Genomic DNA, 25,630 nt, shown 5'->3' with positions numbered 1-25,630 from the left:
ATAAGAATCTGACACTTCAGCGGACGTTTTACCCGTGCACAATCACAAAGTGATTTCAAGTGAAGCTGCTTTTATGGGAGACACAAATGCACCAGTGCAACTTGCCCCACTTTCCCTGTTGCCAAGTAATGTTAAACCAAGTCGTCACTACGGTGTTCCCAAATACGCACTTTGCTGATAAACTGAGCGCACTGAGTTTGCACGGCGCTTTGGTGACTTTGAAGAACAAAAAGTCCGTCTACATGCGGCTCGAACCTTGTGCATGTTTGGTAGCACATATCTGTGTGAGAAGCTCTTCTCAGTGATAAAGACTAACAAAACAGCACACAGGAGTCGCCTCACTGATGAGCACCTGCAATCCATCCTGAGAATCTCCACAACACAGAACCTCACACCAAACAGAAACGAACCTGTTGCCAAAAAAGATGCCAGGCGTCCAGCTCTAAAATGACATATGAGCAAAGACAACTGAATGATTTGATTTGTTATTGCTGAAAGGAACACATTTTATTTATATTTCCAGGTTTTGTTATGCAGCATGTTCATATTTGAATTTGTATAATTTTGACAGGATATATTTTTATGGAGAGCAAAATCTTTTGGGATATTTAAAATCTAAGTTTATTTTTATATAAAATTACATAAGAGTAAAGAAATTTGAATGTTTGTTCTTTTAATGTTTACTTTATTTCTAACTTGTATAATTTAGACAGGATATATTTTTATGGAGAGCAAAATATTATAAGTTGTTTAAGGTTTGAGTTGATTTATTCAGGAATAATATTCCTGTCTGTTTTACCATTCCTACCAAAGATATTTCTGTCGACTAAATAAAAATTCCTTCTATTTAAAATTTAAATAGAACTTGAACAAATCGATAGTTCATAATATCCACGCAGACTTGCACGTAAGAGCGGAGTTATCCGTTTTAACAAGCAGCGTATTGCACTGATCTGAAATAGCTGTGTGTGTATATATGTAGATATGTATGTATATGTATATATATGTATATATATATATATATATATATATATATATATATATATATATATATATATATATATATATATATATATATATGTGTATATGTATAGATATATATATATATATGTTTACACATATATGTGTGTATATATATATATATATGACAACACATACTCATCACTCACAACAGTGACAAAACAATTACATTGACAATCATGTTATATTTTCAAAATATTGCTTCTTTACACACTACAGCCTTGAGTATTTTATAGTATATATATATATATATATATATATATATATATATATATATATATATATATATATATATACATATATATATATATATATATATATATATATACATATATATATATACACACACACACACACACACACATACGCAAGCTGAGGAAATGCTGTCTGATCAGTTGCCGTCTTTCTGCTGCCGAGCTGCCTGTTCTGCTTGTCACGCTGTGTGTCGATTATTTAAAAGCCTGTACAGCAGCTGTCCTTTTATCTCAATGCCTTGTCTCGCAGGACGTTAAAGTCTCTCTCGCGGGACGTCAAATTGTCTTAAGAGAAGATCATGTATCGACTCCTTCCAAGCCTTACAAAATTTTCTTTGATAATAGAGAGATATACACATATCTATCTATCTATACACACTGTAAAATCCTAAGTCTAAAAGTGCAACAATTTTATGGGAAGTTTTAATGTCACGCTTTAAATCGGGCTTATTTAAAATCCTACATATACAGTGGTGTGAAAAACTATTTGCTCCCTTCCTGATTTCTTATTCTTTTGCATGTTTGTCACACAAAATGTTTCTGATCATCAAACACATTTAACCATTAGTCAAATATAACACAAGTAAACACAAAATGCAGTTTTTAAATTATGGTTTTTATTATTTAGGGAGGAAAAAAAATCCAAACCTACATGGCCCTGTGTGAAAAAGTAATTGCCCCCTGAACCTAATAACTGGTTGGGCCACCCTTAGCAGCAATAACTGCAATCAAGCATTTGCGATAACTTGCAATGAGTCTTTTACAGCGCTCTGGAGGAATTTTGGCCCACTCATCTTTGCAGAATTGTTGTAATTCAGCTTTATTTGAGGGTTTTCTAGCATGAACCGCCTTTTTAAAGGTCATGCCATAGCATCTCAATTGGATTCAGGTCAGGACTTTGACTAGGCCACTCCAAAGTCTTCATTTTGTTTTTCTTCTGCCATTCAGAGGTGGATTTGCTGGTGTGTTTTGGGTCATTGTCCTGTTGCAGCACCCAAGATCGCTTCAGCCTGAGTTGACGAACAGGTGACCGGACATTCTCTTTCCGGATTTTTTGGTAGACAGTAGAATTCATGGTTCCATCTATCACAGCAAGCCTTCCAGGTCCTGAAGCAGCAAAAAAACCCCAGACCATCACACTACCACCACCATACTTTACTGTTCGTATGATCTTTTTCTGAAATGCTGAGTTCCTTTTACACCAGATGTAACGGGACATTTGCCTTCCAAAAAGTTCAACTTTTGTCTCATCAGTCCACAAGGTATTTTCCACAAAAGTTTGGCAATCATTGAGATGTTCCTTAGCAAAATTGAGATGGGCCCTAATGTTCTTTTTGCTTAACAGTGGTTTGTGTCTTGGAAATCTGCCATTGCAGGCCGTTTTTGCCCAGTCTCTTTCTTATGGTGGAGTCGTGAACACTGACCTTAATTGAGGCAATTTCCCATTCCCATTCCTGGGAAGGTTCACCACTGTTCCATGTTTTTGCCATTTGTGGATAATGGCTCTCACTGTGGTTCGCTGGAGTCCCAAAGTTTTAGAAATGGCTTTATAACCTTTACCAGACTGATACATCTTAATTACTTCTGTTCTCATTTGTTCGTGAATTTCTTTGGATCTTGGCATGATGTCTAGCTTTTGAGGTGCTTTTGGTCTACTTCTCTGTGTCAGGAAGCTCCTATTTAAGTGATCTCTTGATTGAAACAGGTGTGGCAGTAATCAGGCCTGGGGGTGGCTACGGAAATTGAACTCAGGTGTGATACACCACAGTTAGGTTATTTTTTAACAAGGGGGCAATTACTTTTTCACACAGGGCCATGTAGGTTTGATTTTTTTTCCCTAAATAATAAAAACCATCATTTAAAAATTGCATTTTGTGTTTACTTGTGTTATATTTGACTAAGGGTTAAATGTGTTTGATGATCAGAAACATTTTGTGTGACAAACATGCAAAAGAATAAGAAATCAGGAAGGGGGCAAATAGTTTTTCACACCACTGTATACGTTTGGCATCATTCTTTTCATAATTTATCGAACTTTAATGTGATGCTGTTAGATTTTCAGATTCTTATTCCATTTTTTAAATTATAAACAAAAAAATATCAAGAAGTCTTGTCCCACAAGATGACACTTTGTGCCAAAAGATTTAACCACGCCCGGGGCTGGAAATAAAAGACAAAAGAGAAGGACAGCTGCTGTACAGGCTTTGGTTTAAGCGCCGTGCGAGATGCAGATCACATGGAATGGCAGTAGTAAGCAAGTCAGTAGCTGATCGGGCAAAGAAGAGATATATATGTATATAAAAACAACTATTTTTTTCCCCATTGTATCACCGTTTAAGAGGGTGTTTTCAGAAGAGCAACCACATCTCCTGGGGAAGCGTTCAGCCCCCCTCTTCACAACACCAGCAGTAGAGATGTGAAATGGCTGGCACATAGCGCAGGCCGGTGGCATTGGCGAGCGAAGTGAAAAGGGGGGGGGACCCCAGTATAGATATATTTAGAAAAATGATATACAGCAGTGAACATATGAATTTACACACTGTTATCCTATAGAATAACTTTACTAAAAGAATAAGTGTACAGGAAAATAAGGCTGTAAAACAGTATTGAAAAAAAAAAATGATACGGCAATGATACCTTTGAACATTAACAGAAAATCTCTGGAAAAGTTCTGTAATGTAACATGGGCTTAAAATTTATTTCCCATTCTAGTTTTGTAATTCAACATACTCCAACGCCGTGATTAGTAGTCATCAAGTCTGAAATCCCCCTCGATTTGCTGTCATGTAATGTGCAATTAGCTTTACTACACAGGCTTAAAAAACTGAGAACTTTTAAGTATAAAAGTTATACTACAGTTTTCACATTCCGAAAATATCAATCAATCAATCAACATTTATTTATATAGTACATATTCATACAAAAAAATGTAGATCAAACTGCTTTTATATAAAATAGTGTTTTTCTCCAGTATCATATATTAAAATACAGAGGAATCTCACTTGTTATAGAACTGTAAAAGTCAACTTACCAACCCTGTTCACTTTTGAATTTGTAAGCAGCTCCAAGTATGTGGCACAAGGCACCACCAGCTTTGAAGTCAAGGAAGCACTTGGCCTAAATAATGTGAGTGGTAATAAGAGAGTTAAACAGCATGTCATTCAATGATTTATATATATATATTACTCAAGCTCCTCCCCATTATCATTCTTCAAACATAGCTTTATTATTGTTTCTAAGTTCTTCTTAAGCATAGCAACAAAGAATGGAAGTAAAAGGCAAGAAAGGAAGATGACTTTACTCACAGGCAATTTGGTAAGTGCTGGGTTGCTAACACGTTTCCCAAAGGAATCCTCTTGGAATTGCAACAGTTGTACAACCAAACCTGCCAGCGACTTGTTGGTAGGAGTATCAGTGTGGACGTACTAAAAAGCAATAATTAAATAAATAAAATAAATTAAAAAAAATATTTTGGATTTTGTTTCAGAGCACTCTAACGGAATGTGGGAATGTGCAGATAATTTTTGAAAATATTTCTCAATTATTCTACATTGTCCCTTCTTTCTCAAAACACAAACCTTACTTTTCTTATGCAAATCTTTCATATTTATTTTCCATCCTAAACATAGGCTGAATGTGCAATGTTTCAATAATAGTAATCATTGAGTTTTCAATCAGTAAATTAGCACAAATGTCAAACTTTATTTTTCGTATTAAATGACAATGTCATATCTCATGTTACTGAACAGGGAATGCGATTTTCCATGGCCAAAGGTATACCCGGTACTTGAGAATACCACTGTCTGTTACAACCCTATAGAAGATGGCAAACAAACCAAGTTTGTTGGGTGTCTGCTGAAGACAATCAATTGACTGCCCGAATATTTGCCATTAAAGCAGCAGCTGAGATCCTACCCTGTCACAATCACACTCTAGATGAATTAGATGCATCCCACACATTAGACTAATGTACTGCTGGAGGCTATGCTGGGTCCATGTATGATGAAAAATGTTGGATTGGTGTGATTCGTGAGAAGAGTGAGGTGGAATCAGAAATCCTGATATGTTTCATGCATCCAAATTAACTCGTACAGTTTTTCCATTGGCCACTTAGAGATGACATTTGTTGGGTGCCATTAAAGTGTGTCATTGCACTGCTTAGTGTGCCTACAACGGTCAGTGGGAGGCAGCACCATCTTGATCTCAAAGACATGGATACCCTATACTCTGCACTTCAATTAAAACAGAAATGCAATGAATCACATTCCCACAAATAGCTCTGGCAAAGTATAAAAATTGCCCATGGTTACACAGTAACCTTGATCCAGCACAGCATCTATCGAAGTCTGCATAGATGTAGCAACACCATACTAATTGTATTTTGGATTAAACATTATCCTTTTCTCTGTGTACAGAATCGAATACCAAATGTATCCTGTTTTAGATTCACAAAGCTTTATGCCAAATCTTGCTTTTTTGATGCAATGTATTGTATTAATGACATCCTGCCCTTATAAGCCATGAGACTTTCATCAATACCAACATCACAGTCTGCAACGTAAGCTCTCTGAAATGTTACTACAATCACCTGGTAACGCTCAGATCAAACGCAAAGGAGCTTAAAGAAAGAGGAGTAATAAACTGATTTAGTTGCAGTGCTCCTTTACTGTAGCTGAGCCAGCACACTTATGTTTTTTGCAGCAAACTTTCTGCAGTTTGAACAAAGAACATTGAGTGGAAGCTTATTTTATCAGTGAACAAGAGGCAGTTGGTATATTGGCCTTTACATTAAAGAAAGTGGAGTAATGAATTGAAAAAAGTTAGAGAAGTCGTCCTGTGCAACTAGGCAAGCAGCAAGTAAAGCTACTTTAAGAAATTCAGACCTTTATTTTGTCCTTTAAATTAAAACAGGTAACACTTGAGTTTGGACAGTGAGCTTGTTTAAAATACAGGCTTTTATTTAAAGATTTGTACTAGGGCTGCATGATATATTGTTTCAGCATTGTCATCACAGCGTGTGCATGTGAAATAGTCACATCACAGGATGTGCAATGTTATTTATTATTTTTTGCAAAGTCAGTTTACAAGAACAACTTGCACAAAGAACACAAATACAAAACACTTACTGGATTAGATATACTGTATGAACAGAACTGAAAGAATAAAAAGCAAGCCACATACAAATATCATATCAGGATGTGTGTTGTCAAGTAAAGCAAATCTCTCTATTATACAGTATTAATAAAACGTTTTCTGTATTGTCCACATTATTCAGCCTTGACCACTCCACTCTACGCTGCTCACCCAATCATTACTTCTACTGTGAACATCCTCTCTCTGTACCACCCCGTGACACTCTCAGTACTAATTCGCCCTTCAAAGCAGTCAGTTATAATGCCAAGGCTGAAAACCAATCTATTCAAGAATGTTGAATTTTAGATCAAGAAAAGGAGCAGCAAGAGCGGATTGTGTACACTGAGAAAAAGAAAACAAACAAAAAACAGCAGCACACAATAAAAATCAAGAACAAAGAATCATCCAATAAATGAAAAAGACAAAAATATCCTGAACATATGAACAGAAATGCAAAAAGGCAATGTTTATGGAATGTAATTTAGACAATAAAGTAATTCATAATATAGCTTTTGATGAGGCATTAATGTAAATTCATTTTTTACTCATTTTTTATTTTATTAAGTTTTACTTCTACTTTTTACTAGGTTTGATTATTTATTGGTATTTAAAAATAGAAAGTTGTAGTGAAATGTTCAAGAAACTGATTTTCTGTCTATAATAACTAAGGACCAAACCATCTTCCTCCTGCAAAACACATACTCTTCTATATACCATCACTCTAAATACAATCGCTTTCTCTAATGGAGGGACACCCAACACCCTTTGATTAGTACAGCCCAAGGATTGGCGAGTGAAGCAAACTGGGGAGGAGCTCCCTAGTTAAATATTTAAAGTCATGCTGCAACAGTTCTAATATACAACTTATCTACAAGTCACATTTGTGTGATATACCATAATGTACTATGATTATGGAGATAGGTAATGAGTGTCATGCAGGTTGTGCATGAACAGAGAACCACCACTTGCAATCGATCTCGAACAAACAAAGCAGGCCCGATTCAATAACAAACCTGAAAATGAGCAACAAACAAAATACCGGAAAGAAGATTTGGTTGCAAAATGAAATGCAACGTCAGTCATATGAAATTATTTTGGCTACAAAACAGATACTGTAGACCACAAAACAGGTACTTTGTTGACTGTACCTTGCACTTGTTGACAAACACCAAGCCTTATTTACATGGTGTAGTTCATTATATAATTTATTCATCCATCCTCCAAAACTGCATAAATAAATGCAAATTTATTAAGTGAAGAAAGTAAGTACAGTAAGACCCTGCTTAACGCCATTTTGGTATTACGCTTTTTTTTTTCGAATTCGAATTTTTCATTGTTTCACTTTGTAGTCATGTACAAGCGCGGTTTTCAGTGAAAATGTCAGTTATCGTCACAATCGCACAACTTGATTAGATACTCGCATGCAGTCTCGCAGCGTGTTTGATATCAGTGCAGTGCGGTACAGTACATTCCATATGCCTGCTATGTCATTGTTCATTTATGATTGGTCATCAAAATTATTGTGTAAGGATATAAACATAACATTTTATTTTACTATAATAAATAACAATTACCCCTTTATAGTTTTAAAATGAGTGGTTGCAAAGAAAAATAAAGTAACAAGAAAAAACATTTCGCTAGAAACTAAAATGTAGGTGCTCAGATGATTAGATGCTTCAGATTCAGATGATTAACTTTTCAATGATATTCTAACTTATTGAGATGCACCTGTAAATATCTCACCACCATAATATTCCACCACTGTTGGCACCATCATGACTTAGTTTTTTTTTTTTGCATTTTTTCACTCTAATAATCTAGGTACTTTAATAAAAGCAGTAAAATGGGATTTATGTTTATGCCATGGTATCGAAAGGTGTCGAATATCGTAAACTTTCACTGGTATTGATATCAAAAACAAAGAGTCAGTAATCAGGACATCACTACTTGCAAACGTAACCAATGTTCTAAGCTTATACTAAGCAAAAAGATCTGCATCAAAATTAAATTAATTGGTCATTTTTTTGAGCCCATTATATTTTAAATTTCAGGGTAGGGGTGATATTGTCAAAAAATTATATCTCAATATATAATAATTAGACAATATTTTGCATCCTTTAAAAACATATTTAGAAATGTCTTATTGATCTAGCATGGACTTAATAGGATATTAATTGTAGCATACTAACGAGATAAATGGAAACAGTTAAAGAAAACAGGTCTAATTTATTTACATAAAACTGAAGTAAAATAACACAAAAATATTAAAATCACCAGTCAAAGTATTACTGGGATCAAACAGTGCAAGTATGAGTAAATAATTTCAAAGTGGCCTACAGGATTTATACAAAAGACCAACAAAACTATTATGAGTATTTTAAACACACATTTACCCTTAATGTAAACAAAATATGAATTTAAAGGAAATAAAATACTAATCATAATTGAACTATAGGGCATGAACAAACTGCTGTGCTGGTGAACTGTGCAACATACAAGCAAGAAAGTTTCCTGCTTTGCACCCTGTGTTGGCTGGGATTGGCTCCAGCAGACCCCCATAACCCTGTAGTTAGGATAGAGCGGGTTGGATAATTAATGTACTATAATGTAAAAATCCAAAGTTCTGACAAGTACCGTACAGGAAAAAAACCTTAACATTTATAAACAAATTACTAAGAAAAAAAAAAAACAATTGTAAAATTCTATTGAGGAAACGTCCAAGTTGTGTGACAGAAACACCAGTCAATCCAGAGCATCTGCTTTCACAGCAGCATGGTTACATGTTAGAACGTATCCTCCAATGCTGAAAGCCCTCTCAGAAGGGTTGGTTGAGGCAGGGATGCACAGGTACCTTTTTGCAAGTTTCCACAATTTGGGGAAATGTACTTATGTTTTGCACCACAAGTGGATTTACTATCCACCTCAGGTATCATCAAGTAGCTCTTGCTCTGTTTATCAATGGCAGTGTGCAGAGAATTGCCTTCTCTAAATTCCTGTGTTATCTTGTGTAGGGATGCACCGATATGGGAATTTTGCACCGATGCCGATATCCAATAATGTCTACTATATGTACTTATCTGCCAATACCGATACACATTTATAAGATACAGAGAAAAATGGGACTTGATGCGTCAGGACAAGAATTACAAAGTGAACATTTTTTTGTATAACAAATTTTGCACACCACATTCAATCATTAAAAACCAAAATGATACATGCCACATTTGGCTGGCTACCTGTTGGTTATATGGGAAACAGTTTTGCAAGTTGTTGCTTTAAATAACACTTTTCTCTTTGTTTATATATATATATGTTCCATGACTAACTAACAGACAACGCACAGACCAAACCGCTGGACCTAAAGGGCTGAAATTTTGACAGTGCATTTCTACAATGACATGGATAACCGCTAAGAAAGGATTTTTTGAAATTCCATCCTTAAGGGGGTGAACTGCTCAACCACATTTGGCTGGTTATCTGATCCTTTGTTTTACAGTCTGCAGTATTAAATACTACAGAATACTTTTTTCTTTCTTTTTGATGGAATAAATCTAACCAATCTAATTTTAAAAAACAGAAAAGTGTACAACAGTAAAGAAATAAATATTTTTTTTCTGGAGGCTTACCATTCTTTTCTATTTTTTCAGCATAATGGGAAGGCTTTTCTTAACAAACAAGAGCATCTCTGCCTTCAGGAAATTCTATTCCTCTTTTCGTTGATCACATTAGAAGCCAAACTGAATAATCTCTTGTTGTCCACGCTAGTACATGAGGAAACCGACCCAGTTGTTATTCCAGTATTTCAGTGGATTTTCATTCCTCGGGATTGGTGCTTCAGAAAGAAATCCCTGCACCTGCCGAGTGGCATGCATACATATATTACATTATATTCTGTGTCATCTTTCATATCTAAAAGATAGATCTGCATTTTGGCTTTTACCAGGGCTGTCAGATTAAGATTAGAATCCTTACAATAAAAATAAGTATATGACATTTGAATTGAATGCATGTCTGTAATGTATTTGCTGTTTTTTGAAACATTAATAGTTTTGCTTTTCACTGTAGATCATGATCTGCTTACAAGTTGCTCATTATTGCTTAAGTGACGCGGGTGAAAACAGTGGCTTTCATGAATGTGATTGGCTCTCCCACAAAAAACAAACGCAAAGAGAAATAAGACATGAACCATACTGGCACTTTCTAATGACAATGTTCAAAATAAAAACAAACAAAATTGTCAGTGATTGCTCAAACAAAGTAAATGCAGTTCATTTTTTTTTCTCCCCCTAGACGCCAGAGGACCTTATATCCCTTTGTCTATTTTTTATAGTAAATAAACTGAAGCATTGTGACCCTTTACATGTTTTACAAGTGTATTAAATGTTACTTTATGGTGGTCTTTTGAAGTATTTTGTGTATTATAATCAATTATTTAGCAGACAGCATTTTTCAAAGGAAAAAAAAAAAATGTAAAATGAGTTTAAGTGTTTATTTACGAAACTATTTAGTTAACATGCACCAAACAAAAATATGAAGCAAAGAAGCATAGGACTATAGTTGGCTCAGTTCTGTGTGTTTAACACAGAAGATGCCGACCGTTTAACTAATGACTAATAACAATATGGGTTAACAATTCAGAAACACGTATAGGCTGATCCTAAAACGTTACGTGCAAAGACCTGTAAAATCTCACAATAGTGTCCAGCATCTGGCTGTTTTCCGAGGCATCAATGTGTTCTCTTCAAGAATTTTGTTGTACATTTCGAAGAGTGTGCATACGACCTCATCATTTATCTTGGCCCTTTTCTGTTGTGGACAATCTGTGATTCGCTCGTTTGCATTTCGTTCGATGCAAGTTCCAACTGCGCTTGCAACATTTTGAGTGCCAGTGATTTTAACTCTGCATCGAAATAGCAGTCTTTGTATCTCGGGTCTACAACAGTGGCAACACAGTACATTGGTTCTGTGTAAATCTCAATGAAACGATTGTTTACAGCCTCCGAGAGAACGCTTTTACTGGTTTTGACACCAAAGTCAGTATGAGCGCTTTTAGTCAGCAGTTGTTTTAAAGCATTAACTGAGGGAATAACTTTAGAAGCCAAGGCTTCAGACTGCCAAATTTCTTTTGTCAGTTGTTCAAATGGAGCAAGGAGTGTGATTATGTTCTTGATCAAACCCCACTGATTAGATGTAAGAGTTGCAGGTAACTCAAAAATCGGAGGCATAAGCCCCAAGGGCTCTTTTCTGCTCCAGCAAGTTTTGTAGCATATAGATTTTGCTGTTCCATCTAGTGGAAACGTCTTGTTGAAGCATTTTAGGCTGCATATCAAGTTCAGTTTGTATAGTTCTGAGACGCAAGTTGGCTAACTGTGAATGCTTAAAGTGACCGACTTTTTTTCTGCCGATCGCTATTGTATCCAAGACGCTGCGTTGGAATAGTACACCATCGTTCACGGCAAGCTGTAAAGTATGAGCCATACATTGCAAACTTGGGATCCCGCATTTCTCCATACGCTTTGCAATGTAGCGTGTATTGTCTCGTAATACTACACGAATATCCTCTTTGGGCATTTTCCATGTTTAAAACATTCTTTTAAACGCCACAAAGAGTGCAGCACCCATGTGATCCAGAGCATTCTCGGGCGTACAAGATTGCTTTCTGCAATTCAAACTTGCGGTCGATCCACTGAGCAGTTAAACTAAGCATACTAACAGCACTCGTATCAGATGTCCATATATCAGTGGTAAAGCTTATGGCTGTGACATCTTCAGCAAGGAGTTTGTGCACATGACTTTCAACAATCTTATGCAACTCTGGAAGCGATATGTCAGAAAAACAACGGCGACTGGATATCTGGTAACGGGGCTCGAGATCAAGCAGCCTTCGAAATCCCGTATCTTCTACAACAGAAAATTGCTGATCGTCCACAGCAATAAATTCCATCTCTTTTGCAGTAATTGTTTGAGCTTTAAGGTTATCTTTATCAAATTTCTTTGATCAACACGTTGACCAACTGCAGTTTTTGATTTTGTGCACGGTGGCACAGGATTCTCCTCTTTTGCTCTGTGGAATTCTGTGTATGTCAGGATGGTGTTTTTCAAGTGTGTAATTATGTTGGTGGTATTGAAATTTTGCACTTTGGTCCCTCCGCGCAAAACATTAGTTGAAGAAGTGTGGCAAATGGCATATTTTATGTCGCTCTCACTCATTTTCAAAAACTTCCACATCACAGACATTTTCACACAGTAGTCCAGCGTCGCCCAAATGTCTGCCACACCCAGAACACATTGAATGCCTCATCATTATCGGTTCGAATTATCGGTCAAATTTAATCATTGGTCCAATGCCCATAAAATTATTTTAACCCATTATCTGCCGATACAGATATAAATCTGAAATTATCGTGCATCCCTAATCTTGTGTCATCACCTGGAGTGGAGCAAAAAGGCGGGAATCTGTGCAAGTGTTTTAAATATTTTAAGAAACAAAAATGTGCTTTGAAATCAAGGACCCTCAACCATGCCAGCCTGTGAAATAAAATGAGCAATACAAATATGCTACTCATAGAAATAAAAATAATCCATTCAAAGAAATTACTTAATTCATCAGAACTTATTTCTTTTTTTTTTTCTTGCCCGATACCCATGGGGGTCCGTACTAGATTCCTTTAACTTAAATTACATTTTAAGGAGAAACACCTGTTTTTACCATGCCATTTTTGTATGCTGTGACTCATTCATCTCAATCTCATCTGCAGATGTTTCAACTACATTTAGTTACATTTGTCTTCCCGGAAAAGGCAATTGATCTTGATACAAAAATGAAGATTATCAAGCACTGTTGGGGGAGGAAAGAAAGCAAATATGATTGCATGTGAATTTAAGTTACCACAATATAACTGGTGGTTACGACGCACGCTGTACTAGTGCACTCTAGCTTCAAATGTGGTTAACCTCTGAAGCTTCTGTGTTGTAACTCACAATATGCCACTTCACGCAAACTACTACGATGAGGTAATTAAACCACACTGAACTCCTTTATATATAAGTTTACTAGCAAAATACCCGCGCTTCGCAGTGGAGAAGTAGTGTGTTAAAGAAGTAATGAAAAAGAAACATTTTGAAAATAACGTAACATGATTGTCAATGTAATTGTTTTGTCACTGTTGTGAGTGATGCTGTCATATATTATACATACACACATATACACACACACACACACACACACACATAAAAGGCAAAGCCCTCACTCACTCACTTACTTATCACTAATTCTCCAACTTCCCGTGTAGGTAGAAGGCTGAAATTTGCCCGGCTCATTCCTTACAGCTTACTTACAAAAGTTGGGCAGATTTCATTTCGAAATTCTACGCCTAATGGTCATAACTGGAAGCTATTTTTCTGCATACGCTATAATGGAGTTCAGCTGGAAAGCCGTGGGTGCGGAGTTTCTTGTGACATCATCACGCCTCCCACGTAATCACGTGAACTGACTGTCAACGCACTACGTAGAAAACCAGGAAGAGCTCCAAAACGCGCTGAAGAAAACATGCAGTATATAATTGAGAAGGCAGCGAAACAATAAGAAGCGAGCGAGTGACATATACACTGAATCCTCCAGGCACTACTTACAAAAGGTTACATTGACAATCGCACAGCTGGGAAGCTTCGATGCATGTGCTCCATAACGCATTAAAAAAAGGTTACATTGACAATCGCACAGATGAGAAGCTTCGATGCATGTGCTCCATAACGCATTAAAAAAAATAATGCGCATGATTACATTGATCAGCGCTTCCCAAAACCGGACGGTCATAACTGGAACCTTCTTTCCTATACTGTATACGGCCATAGCGGGCAGGTCGCTCGCCGTGGGGCGTGGCGGCTGAAGGAATGTGCTTAGCATATTCATAAGTAAAGGCTGCTGCGCAACTCAGCACGCCTCCCATGTAATTGACTGCCTGCCCATATACGGCCATTCTTCCCTCAGGTGTCTTGAGTCGTTTCCTTGCTTTGCGAAGGAAGCAGCTTTCTCACAGCTTCTGTACTGTTTTATAAACGAACGATATATAACAAAGTCCTTTTTCATTGCTTCGCCAACGAGGCAGCCTTTTTATTTAATCCACGGGTTCTTCGCTGTTTCATTGCTTATTTATTTCGATTTTTATAGTTATTGTGTGGGTTTCATTTAATCCACAGCTTCTTTTCTGTGTTCACCGCGGTGTCTTTAGTCGTTTCCGTGGTTCGCCAAGGAAGCAGCTTTCTCACACCTTCTGCACTGTTTTATAAACGAACGACATATAAGAAAGTCCTTTTTCCTTGCTTCACCAACGAAGCAACCTTTTTATTTAATTGACGAGTTCTCCACGGTTTCATTGTTCATTTATTACGATTTTTATACTTATTGTGTAGGTTTTATTTAATTGACGGGTTCTCTTCTATTTTATTGTTCATTTGTTACGATTCTTACAGTTATTGTGTAGCTATTTTAGACTTACTTTTCTGTTCAAATACCCATTTCCTTTATTTAATTAGCGGACTCTCCGCTATTTTTTTGTTCCTTTATTACGATTACAGTTATTTATTGCTTCCCTTCTTTGGCTGACTGCCTGCCCATATAAGCCACTCCGCTGTTTTTTTGTCAAGCAGTCTTTACATAGCTTCTCCGCTATTTTATAAAGAAACGCCATATAAGGCCGTCGTTTTTCGTTGCTTCGCCAACTAAGCAGCCTTTTTATTTAATCCACAGGTTCTCCGCTGTTTTATTGTTCGTTTATTTCGATTGTTATACTTATTGTATAGGTATTTTATACTTTCTTTACTGATCAAGTACCCATTCCCTTTATTCTTCCAACTATACCCCTATTAAAATGTCTATCGGATATATCGTGATCACCATCAATCAAAGAACTATCACTTACCGAGTGGTGTCCATGCCAGGAGATGGCGCCTGCCTTTTCCGTCACTGCCTCTTAAACATCTTAGATTCACAGGTGACAATTTGAGTAGTGGACACTTTGATGTTTATGAATATTTCAACTCTCAAAAACTGGAGGCGAAGTTATTGATGAAGCCGGTTGTATACTTACATCGAATGACACATGCTCAATGTCACTTCAACACAAATCCAGCTGATTATTACAGTGGCAATCCAAGCTATGAGAACACAGTAAAAAGGAGACGTATCAGACGTCGTGGTAGATTTTCTGATACAGCTAGACGGAATCAACTTCGTGCAGCTATCGCCAAATACTCGCAAGCACATCCACAAGTTCATAGGGATGCTGTCGCTAAATACTCGCAAGCACATCCACAAGTTAATAGGGACGCTGTCAAGAAATACTCGCAAGCACATCCACAAGTTAATAGGGACGCTGTCGCTAAATACAACAACATCCACAAGTTAATAGGGACGCTGTCGCTAAATACTCGCAAGCGAATCCCCAAGTTCATAGAGACGCTGTCACTAAATACACGGAGGCAAATCCACAAGTTATTAGAGCTTCTGTTTCTAGATACGATCCCAACAATGAAAAGCGGCTCATACGAAAACAAAAGGTTTGGCTCAAAAAAGCCAACTGTGGTTTAGCGTACGACCCAAACATACATTATGAGTCTGACAAAACAGAACACATTGGATCTATGAATGTTCACTGTGACTACTGTCAAGCAAAGAAGTGGAAATGCGAATCTCCTGGTTTGTGCTGTAACGGTGGTAAAGTATCTCTCACTCCTTTATGTAACCTTCCTCACCTTCTTGAGGGCCTGTTAAATGGCCAACATCCTCAAAGTGAGCATTTCTTGAACAACATTCGAAAGTACAACAGTGCATTTCAAATGACATCATTTGGTGCTAACCAAATCGTTGAAGGAAATTTTATGCCTTCATTTAAAGTTCAGGGACAAGTGTATCACTTGATTGGCAGTCTTTTACCTATGCCAAGTGAGGAACACAAATATTTGCAAATTTACTTCGTCTGGGATGATGAAAAGGAAGCACCAATCCGCTGCGCTAATTTTTCTGGACTTAACATGCCCCTGGTGAAGCAATTACAAAAAATGCTCCATGACTGTAACACTTACATCCAGGACTTCCACTCCACAATGGACAGTATTTCAGATGATGACAAAGACTTCAAAGTTCTCATTCACGCAGACAAAAAACCATTACATGCACACAAAGGCAGATTTAATAAACCCACAGTTCATCAAGTTGGTGTTGTCATCGTTGGGCAAACGTTCAACAATAGAGATATTGTCTTGAAAACCAGAGACAATAAACTTCAATGCATTAAAGAAACCCACAGATCCTATGATGCACTTCAATATCCTCTCATTATCTGCTATGATGAAGACGGCTATTCTGTGTGTATGCCTCAAGTTCATGCTACCAGTAGGTTACCTATGAACAAAACCGTCTCTGCAGCAAGCTTCTATTCATACCGCCTTATGATCAGACAACATCATGCTAATAATATCCTTTTCTTCAGAACTTTATTAAATCAGTTTTTAGTATATATGTACGCAAAAATTGAATCCGAAAGACTAAATTATATCAGACTAAATAAAAAAAAACAACGGGCTGAAAATTACATTCACTTAAAAGATGCTATTGACAAAAACGACAATGATTTAACAGAACTTGGTCAGGCTGTGATATTACCATCTTCCTTCACTGGAGGACCTCGCTATATGCACGAGCGTACACAAGACGCAATGACATATGTTCGTCGTTATGGCCGCCCTGACTTATTCATCACATTTAATTGCAATCCTATATGTGTGTGTTTGTATTATTATATTATATATATATATATATGTTTATATGTGTGTGACAGCAACACTCATCACTCACAACAGTGACAAAACAATTACATTGTCAATCATCTTACGTTATTTTTAAAATGTTTCCTTTTCTTTGTCATTACTTCTTTAACACACTACTTCTCCGCTGCGAAGCGCGGGAATTTTGCTAGTGTGTGTGTGTGTATATATATATTATTAGCCAAGCTATTAGCGTAGCATACGCCACATAATCATGCCGCTTTTTAAATGATTTTTAAGCAAAGAGGAAAAAACAAACATTTGAAAAATCCGTAATTTAAATACCACCAAGAAAAGTAACACTGCAACAATGCACCCTACGAACCAACATACAATTGTTCGTGACTGAAAACCGGAGGAGCGCCGTCGCACTTTCTCCTTCCAAAGCGAAGGACGGAGTTGAAGGCGCTCGTTCAGTACGCACTGCCCGCTTATGTGCCCACCCCCAACTCCGTACCTGAGTCGCTTTCGTCTGTGTACAGTCCACACGCACCTATGAGTCACGTTGACTGTTAAATTTTCCAAACACCGCCTCAGTCGGTTTCCACGTTGATTTTTCATTGTTCTTTGCGGTTCCGGCTGCTTTTTTTATATATAATCCACCAAATCACCCGACCATGGGGGCTTTACAAAGGGCAGGGACGTAATCAGTGCAAGCGTACGACCCGCACGTACTGGGAATTTCTCGTTCGTGGGGAACAATTGGAAGCCACGGTCTCCATCACGAATGGGGTTCAACGGCTTACCCACGCCTCCCCGCGCCGGGTAGACACACGTTGATCCAAACAGTGTAGCACGCGTGCAGTACCGGACATACAAGTGCATCACAGACCTGTTAATGCTCAATATCACGTGGCTGAAAGGCACTTGTCCCTCTAAGAATTTGGACGCCGACCGCTGTTGGGTCGTGTAACTATTTAGCAGGCGGGAGTCTCGTTCGTTTTCGGAAATAACAAGCCAAATCGCTCCACCAACTAAGAACTGCTATGCACCACCACCCACAGAATCGAGAAAGAGCTATCAATCTGTCAATCCTGTCCGTGTCGGGTGAGATTTCCTGTGTTGAGTCAAATTAAGCGAAAGGCTCCACACCTGGTGGTGCCCTTCCGTCAATTCCTTTAAGTTTCAGCTTTGTAACGCCTGTTGCGGCTGTTGCGGGGCATGCATTGGTGAAGCAGGTGAGACGGTAATGAAACAGAGGCACAGGGCTTATTGGTTTTTAAAGACTGCTTCCTTCATTGGGTTTTAACCAATGCACGGAACGAACCAACACACAATTGTCCGTGCAGCGCTCAGGGTGGAACGGGAGGAGAGAAGGACATCCACTCCGCTCCCTCCGTCATGCTAGTCTGCTGATTTCTCGTTCAGTATACACTGTCTGCTCATGGGGCCACCTCCAACTCGTCACTCGAGTCGTTGTCTTTGTACAGTCCAGATACACCTGTGACTCACGTAGACTTTTCATTGCTCTGTAGGGTTTTGGCTGCCTTTCTATATATAATCCACCAAGACACCCGACCACGGTGGGAGGGGGGTGTGTACAAAGTGCAAGAGTATCTAAGACGACACATGTTTGTCGCGGATGCGAATTGCTGTATGTAACGTGTAAAACAGTTTGCTATAGTGCACGAGGTCGTGCGACGTAACCGAAAACTCGTTTTTTAAAGACTGCTCACTTCATTGTGTTTTAACCTCAGTTGTAAAGGAACGCTTTAAGGATCCCATGGGATACCCCCCGCAAACAGTTTTACCGCATATGACGATTCTCCTCCGTGAGAAACATGCCTCCATTAACAATCAACGTGGGACGGAGCTGCATGTGACCTCTACGACAGACGAATATAAATGACGCCGGTTATTCTGTGTCGTCGCATCCGAGTTCGTGGGCGTGGCTCTGTGAATTGTCGTCGTATCCAATGGTCTTGGAGTTGGTGGGCATGGCTCCTTCCGGCGTGCGGCATAGGTGTCTCACTTGTCGGCGGCTTAGTGAATCCACGCCCCTTCCGGCGTGCTTTCCATGGGTGTCTCGCCTTAGTGAATTATATACATACATATACATACACACATATACACATACACACATATATACTAGCAAAATACCCGCGCTTCGCAGCGGAGAAGTAGTGTGTTAAAGAAGCAATGAAAAGAAAAGGAAACATTTTGAAAATAACGTAACATGATTGTCAATGTAATTGTTTTGTCACTGTTGTGAGTGATGAGTGTTGCTGTCATATATATATATTTACACACACACACAAACATATATATATATATATATATACATACATATACATACATATACACATATATATATATACACACACACACACACACACACACACACACACACATATATATATATACACACATACATACATACATATACATATATATATACACATACATACACATATATATATATATAAACATATATATACATATACATACATATCTACATATATACACACACAGCTATTTCGTATCAGTGCAATACGCTGCTTGTTAAAACGGATAACTCCCGCTCTTACGCAAGTCTGCGTGGATATTATGAACTATCGTATTTGTTCAAGTTCAAGGAATTTTTATTTAGTCGACAGAAATATCTTTGGTAGGAATGCAAGTTAAATGTAGGCATCATTGCATACATTTTTCTTCAACATACAAATGTAAAGAATAAATTTGCCTTACATTCCAACCAAAGATATTTGTGTCGACTAAATAGAGCTTGAAAAGATATATTTTTTCGAATGTGATGGCGCAATTCAGATTGAGTTGATGCGCACTACATCGAGCCCTCATGCTATTGTGGTTTCGCCTGCGTGCCTCAATAAGTCACCCTCCCCTCGCTCTTACTTTTTTACCGTTCATCTAATGAATACACTGAGTATGGCTTTACCAAAACAATCATTGATGGCGAATAAAGTATCCATTATTCATAAAGCTTCAATTGGTGATCTGTCTTTCTGCGTTAACTGCATATTTTTTCATACGTCTCAAACCAAGGGGATGCGAGGGTAAAATGAATCGGGAAGCTCGCGTACATACTTAGTGCACCCCTTCTCGGGAATCGAGAGTATGTAGATCGGGGTATATATATATATATATATATATATATATATATATATATATATATATATATATATATATATATATATATATATATTATATTATATATATATATATATTATATATATACTTCCAGAAAGGAGAAGTAGTGAGTTGAAGTTATGAAAAAGAAAAGGGAACATTTTAAAAATAACGTAACATGATTGTCAATATACAGTAATTGTTTTGTGAGTGTTACGAGTGTTGCTGTCATCAAGGATTTGATTATCATTATTTCTTTCAATCAGGTTCGTATTTGTAGGATGTGTTGTGTTCAAGTTACATTCCGTGTTTGTCAATCGTAAAGATAACCGGTTTCATTCATCGATTTGTTTCTTACTGCATCAATAAACAGCTCGTCTTCCTCTTTATCGGAGATGTAACACACTGCATGCACGGGTTGTTTTTTTTAACACTGTCTTCCTTTAGCGGGACATTGACTTTTTCCACCGTGTGCTTTGTTTCCGCAGTAGCTGCACTTATGAATATGCTTGTATATATCACACGCTTCATATTTTTTTGCTGCCTTCTCAATTGTGTAATTCGGTTTTTGTTCAGGACTCTTTGGAACTGTTGCTTTTTGTCTGTGCACTGCGCCAGTTCACGTGAGCCGCTCGGTGTACATGCATCGAAGGTTCCCAGCTGTGCTGGTGCAATCTCGTGCAATGTCCACGGCTGTATTTAATGTTAGCTAAGACCCGGCACTTAAAAGTTTCTCTCGCAGCTTCGCTGAGTTTGTGCCAAACACCACCCTGACCATCTCATCTTCCTCTGCTTAAGTACAGTCCTTCACCCATGAATATTTAGCGGCAGTGTTTCTATTGGATTGCCGCTGACGGACAGCCTTATATGGGCAGGCACTAAATTACGTGGGAGGCGTAACTCCCTAATCTATATTAGTATAGATTATTAACAGGCTGAAATGTTAAAACCGAAAACATCTGAGTAATCAAACTCTGCTAGTACAATAACTGCTCTCACAGTTAAACAATAAAAGTGACATACTCAATTTCAGCTCACACGTTGTTAAAACAACAATTAAGATATTATCGTAGAAAATACATATTGTACCCTCCTTTTTCAGGGAAAAAAACACATTTTATACCTATTTTGAAAGGAGGGATAAAGCGATACTACTCACTGGTACTCATATAGTTTCAATACCACCCAGTAGGTATGCAAACTCTAACTCTATATTGACTCCACCATACAAGCTACTCCTACAACCAACTCTACGTTGAAAAGCTGACAGAACTATGTAGGTGGCCACAACAAATAAGTAACTGATTAGGATCTTTGTTAGCTAGGTAAAGGATGCAGATGAATAGAATGAAGGAAAAATGCTGGAAGAAAAACATTGTTGCAGCACTACTTAAATTAACTGTCATTACCAACAGTCCAGGAAGTACTGCACCACTGGGCAAGCTTGGTTGTTGCCATAGGGGCTACAGGGAGAAACAAGATGAGGCAATAGATATAAAAGGGAGCCAAAAGAAGTGGACAGGATTGTGATTGTCTTGTGTTATCAATGCTTTCGCCACTGTGGCAATTTAACTGAGTTGCAATTACATTCACCCCAAGGACTAGTTTTTACTGAATTTGTATTCTTATTTGTTTGTGTGGTATCATCGAAGTCGGAAAACTTTGTCTTTGGATAACTCAATTTCTATTAATCTTCAATGAGACCAGACTGTGTTTTAAGTATTTCTAAGCATTTTTCATTCAGTGTCTGATGTCTCGTTGCTTTTAATCTGTTTTTGTGTTTAGCAGATAGGGGCATCTGTTGGTGAAGAAAGATTCACAGATCTTGACTTTGCTGACAATGCTGTGATCTTCACAGATTAAATGGATGCTCTGATTGGGGCATTCAAGAGAATGACTGAGGAGTCCAAGTGTCTGGGCTTGCGAGTGTTCTGGATAAAAAACCATGATCCAGGCCTTTAACGACCAGTGTTCTCTCTAGCATCTTTTAGCCGGGCGCTCCCGGCTAAATTAGTTGAATGCCCGGCTGTCATCTCGCATGACATCGTGAGATGACAGCCGCAGATCTGCAGGCACAGGCAGATCTAATGATTTGCAGAGATGGCAAGGGACAAGCAGGCGGGTGGGCAAATATTGCTAAAGCTAATAGAGTGGACGAGGCGGAGCAGACTTCACAAGCAAAGAGTATGGGGTTTTGAGAGCGGGCTGTACATGGTAATAGCAGGAGCGGAAGTGTGTGTATATATATATATATATATATATATATATATATATATATATATATATATATATATATATATATATATATATATATATATATATATATATACACACATACACGTGGACATAATTGTTGGTACCCTTCAGTCAATGAAAGAAAAACTAAAAATGGTCACAGAAATAACTTTAATCTGACAAAAGTAATAATTAATAAAAATTCTATGAAATTTAACCAATGAAAGTCAGACATTGATTTTCAACCATGCTTCAACAGAATTATTTAAAAAAATAAACTCATGAAACAGGCCTGGACAAAAATGATGGTACCCCAACTTAATATTTTGTTGCACAACCTTTTGAGGCAATCACTGCAATCAAATGATTCCTGTAACTGTCAATGAGACTTCTGCATTAGTACACGCATACATACATACTAATAAAAGGCAAAGCCCTCACTCACTCACTCATTCTCCAACTTCCCGTGTAGGTAGAAGGCTGAAATTTGGCAGGCTCATTCCTTACAGCTTACTTACAAAAGTTGGGCAGGTTTCATTTCGAAATTCTACGCCTAATGGTCATAACTGGAAGGTATTTTTCTCCATTAACTGTAATGGAGTTGAGCTGGAAAGACGTGGGGGGGCGGAGTTTTGTGTGACATCATCACGCCTTCCCGTAATCACGTGAACTGACTGTCAACGCAGTACGTAGAAAACCAGGAAGACCTTCAAAAAGCGCTTAAGAAAACATGCATTATATAATTGAGAAGGCAGCGAAACAATAAGAAGCGAGCGAGTGACATATACTACCATATTCATGAGTGTTGCTACCTCGGAAAGAAAGCAAGGTGTAAACCTAAACTTTAAATTAAGTTCATAGACAGGCTACCGCTGGCGTTTCACATGCCCACAGGTAATGCGGGATACAAGTTTAATGAGAGGACGAGGATATAAGCGAGAGTTTTGATCACTTTGTAACTAAGTTAAAATTGTAGGTGAAGGGTGTGCTTATGCAAATTCCGAGACTGTGTTTGTGGGGATTGACAGTTAAAGGCGGGTGGGGAGTCACGCCATCATCTCCCTCCCATTTACCTCATTTGCTCTGAGCTGAGCTCCGCGGCTAACGCCGTCTTCCGAAGCAACTTCGTCAGACTGCCACCAAATACTCACAGAAAAATCCACAAGTTAATACACACACTGTCTCTAGAGTTTCTCCACACTGAATCCTCCAGGCACTACTTACAAAAGGTTACATTGACAATCGTGTTACGTTATTTTTAAAATCTTTCCTTTTCTTAGCACAAGCACAGCTGAGAAGCTTGATGCATGTGCTCCATAACGCTTAAAAATAATGCATTTAATCACACTTTGCATTACAAGCAAAGGGAGCTTTTGTCAATGCATGATTTCCTGGTACACGATTACATTGATCAGCGCATCCCGATTCATTTTACCCTCGCACCACCTTAGTTTGAGAAGAAGTATGAAAAATATGAGGTTAACACAGAAAAACAGATCACCAATTCAAGCTTTATGAATAATCGATCAGCAATCAATAATTGTTTTGGTAAAGCCATCCTCCTTCCATTTTATAATTTTTCCGCCACTAGCCATGATTAAATGAGCGGTAAAAAGTAAGAGCAAAGCAGGGTGACTTATTTAGGCAGGCATATATATGACAGCAACACTCATGACAATGTCAATCATGTTACGTTATTATTAAAATGTTTCCTTTTCTTTTCATTACTTCTTTAACACACTACTTCTCCGCTGCGGCGGGTATTTTGCTATATATATATATATATATATATATATATGAATTACCTCCAAAGAGCTGAGACTTTTGATATCATGAACGTGTGTACAAAAGGGGTCTCCTGCCCAGCAAAAGTCGAGCAGCCAGCGCGTGCGATAGCTGTGCCGGCCTTTGAGACGCTGACTGCGCTTCTGCCTTAAGTCAAAGTGAGCACTTTTAATTTTTTCATCCTCCCCTGCGCTATAGCCCAGACAAGTGCAAACACGGGACCCCTTTTCTACACCACGGCAAAATAATATTAAGGCGATTCACACTTTCTTTTGCACATATACGATTATGAGGTCCTCAGCTCGGATTATGAAGACACGCACACGAGTGGAGGACTGACAGTGCCATCACAGCCGATTAATGGCAGGGACGTCTCACCAGTCTACACAAGACCCACCGCGACTGTCCCCAAAAGGCGATCATAACGTCAGTGAACAAATCTCTCTATCTATACTAATAAAAGGCAAAGCCCTCACTCACTCACTCACTGACTCACTCACTAATTCTCCAACTTCCCGTGTAGGTAGAAGGCTGAAATTTGGCAGGCTTATTCCTTACAGCTTACTTACAAAAGTTGGGCAGGTTTCATTTCGAAATTCTACGCGTAAGGGTCATAACTGGAACCTATTTTTCTATATAATGTAATGGAGTTGAGTTAGAGATGGCCGTGGGGGGCGGAGTTTCGTGTGACATCATCACGCCTCTACGTAAATGCGTAGATAACAAGGAAGAACTCCAAACAGCGATGAGCACAAAACGCCATTTCACAATTGAGAAGGCAGAAAAACATTATGAAGCAAATAATGCATACAAGCGTATTCATAAGTACAGCTACTGCGGAAACAAAGCACGGCGTGAACCGTAAGTTTATATTAAATTAAGTTCATAGACAGGCTGCCACTAGCGTTTGTAATTGAGTGCCTGCCCATATAAGGCCGTCCATCAGCGGCAATCCAATACAAATACTGCCGGTAAATATTCACGTGTGAAGGACTGTGCTTATGCAGAGGAAGATGAGATGGTCAGGGTGGTGTTTGGCACAGACTCATTGAAACTGCAAGAGAAACTTTTAAGTGCGGGTCTTAGCTGACATTACGAGATGGCACCAGCACAGCTGGGAACCTTCAATGCAAGAACACCAAGCGGCTCACGTGAACTGACGCAGTGCACAGACAAAAAGCAACAGTTCCAAAGAGTGCTGAACAAAAACCGAATTACACAATTGAGAAGGCAGCAGAAAAATATGACGCGTCTGATACATATAATCATATTCATAAGTGCAGCTACTGCGA

At 38.2% G+C, this 25,630-nt stretch overlaps 1 protein-coding gene across 3 annotated transcripts in view; it reads right to left on the bottom strand.

The window, feature by feature from the left end:
• smarcc1a (SWI/SNF related, matrix associated, actin dependent regulator of chromatin, subfamily c, member 1a) overlaps nucleotides 1-25,630 on the bottom strand; it is a 111,128-nt gene that overhangs the window by 75,154 nt on the left and 10,344 nt on the right. For all 3 annotated transcript variants that reach the window (XM_039737713.1, XM_039737714.1, XM_039737715.1), the window contains exons 2-3: nucleotides 4,580-4,699; nucleotides 4,306-4,391 (exon numbers count right to left, since the gene is read on the bottom strand). In XM_039737713.1, coding sequence (XP_039593647.1) covers nucleotides 4,306-4,391; nucleotides 4,580-4,699 — 206 coding nt within the window. The remainder of the gene's footprint in view (nucleotides 1-4,305; nucleotides 4,392-4,579; nucleotides 4,700-25,630) is intronic.

This window comes from Polypterus senegalus, chromosome 15 (assembly GCF_016835505.1).
Source record: "Polypterus senegalus isolate Bchr_013 chromosome 15, ASM1683550v1, whole genome shotgun sequence".
NCBI lineage: Eukaryota > Metazoa > Chordata > Cladistia > Polypteriformes > Polypteridae > Polypterus > Polypterus senegalus.
Note: the sequence above shows the minus strand (reverse complement) of the source record. Positions and strands in the feature narration are given on the sequence as shown.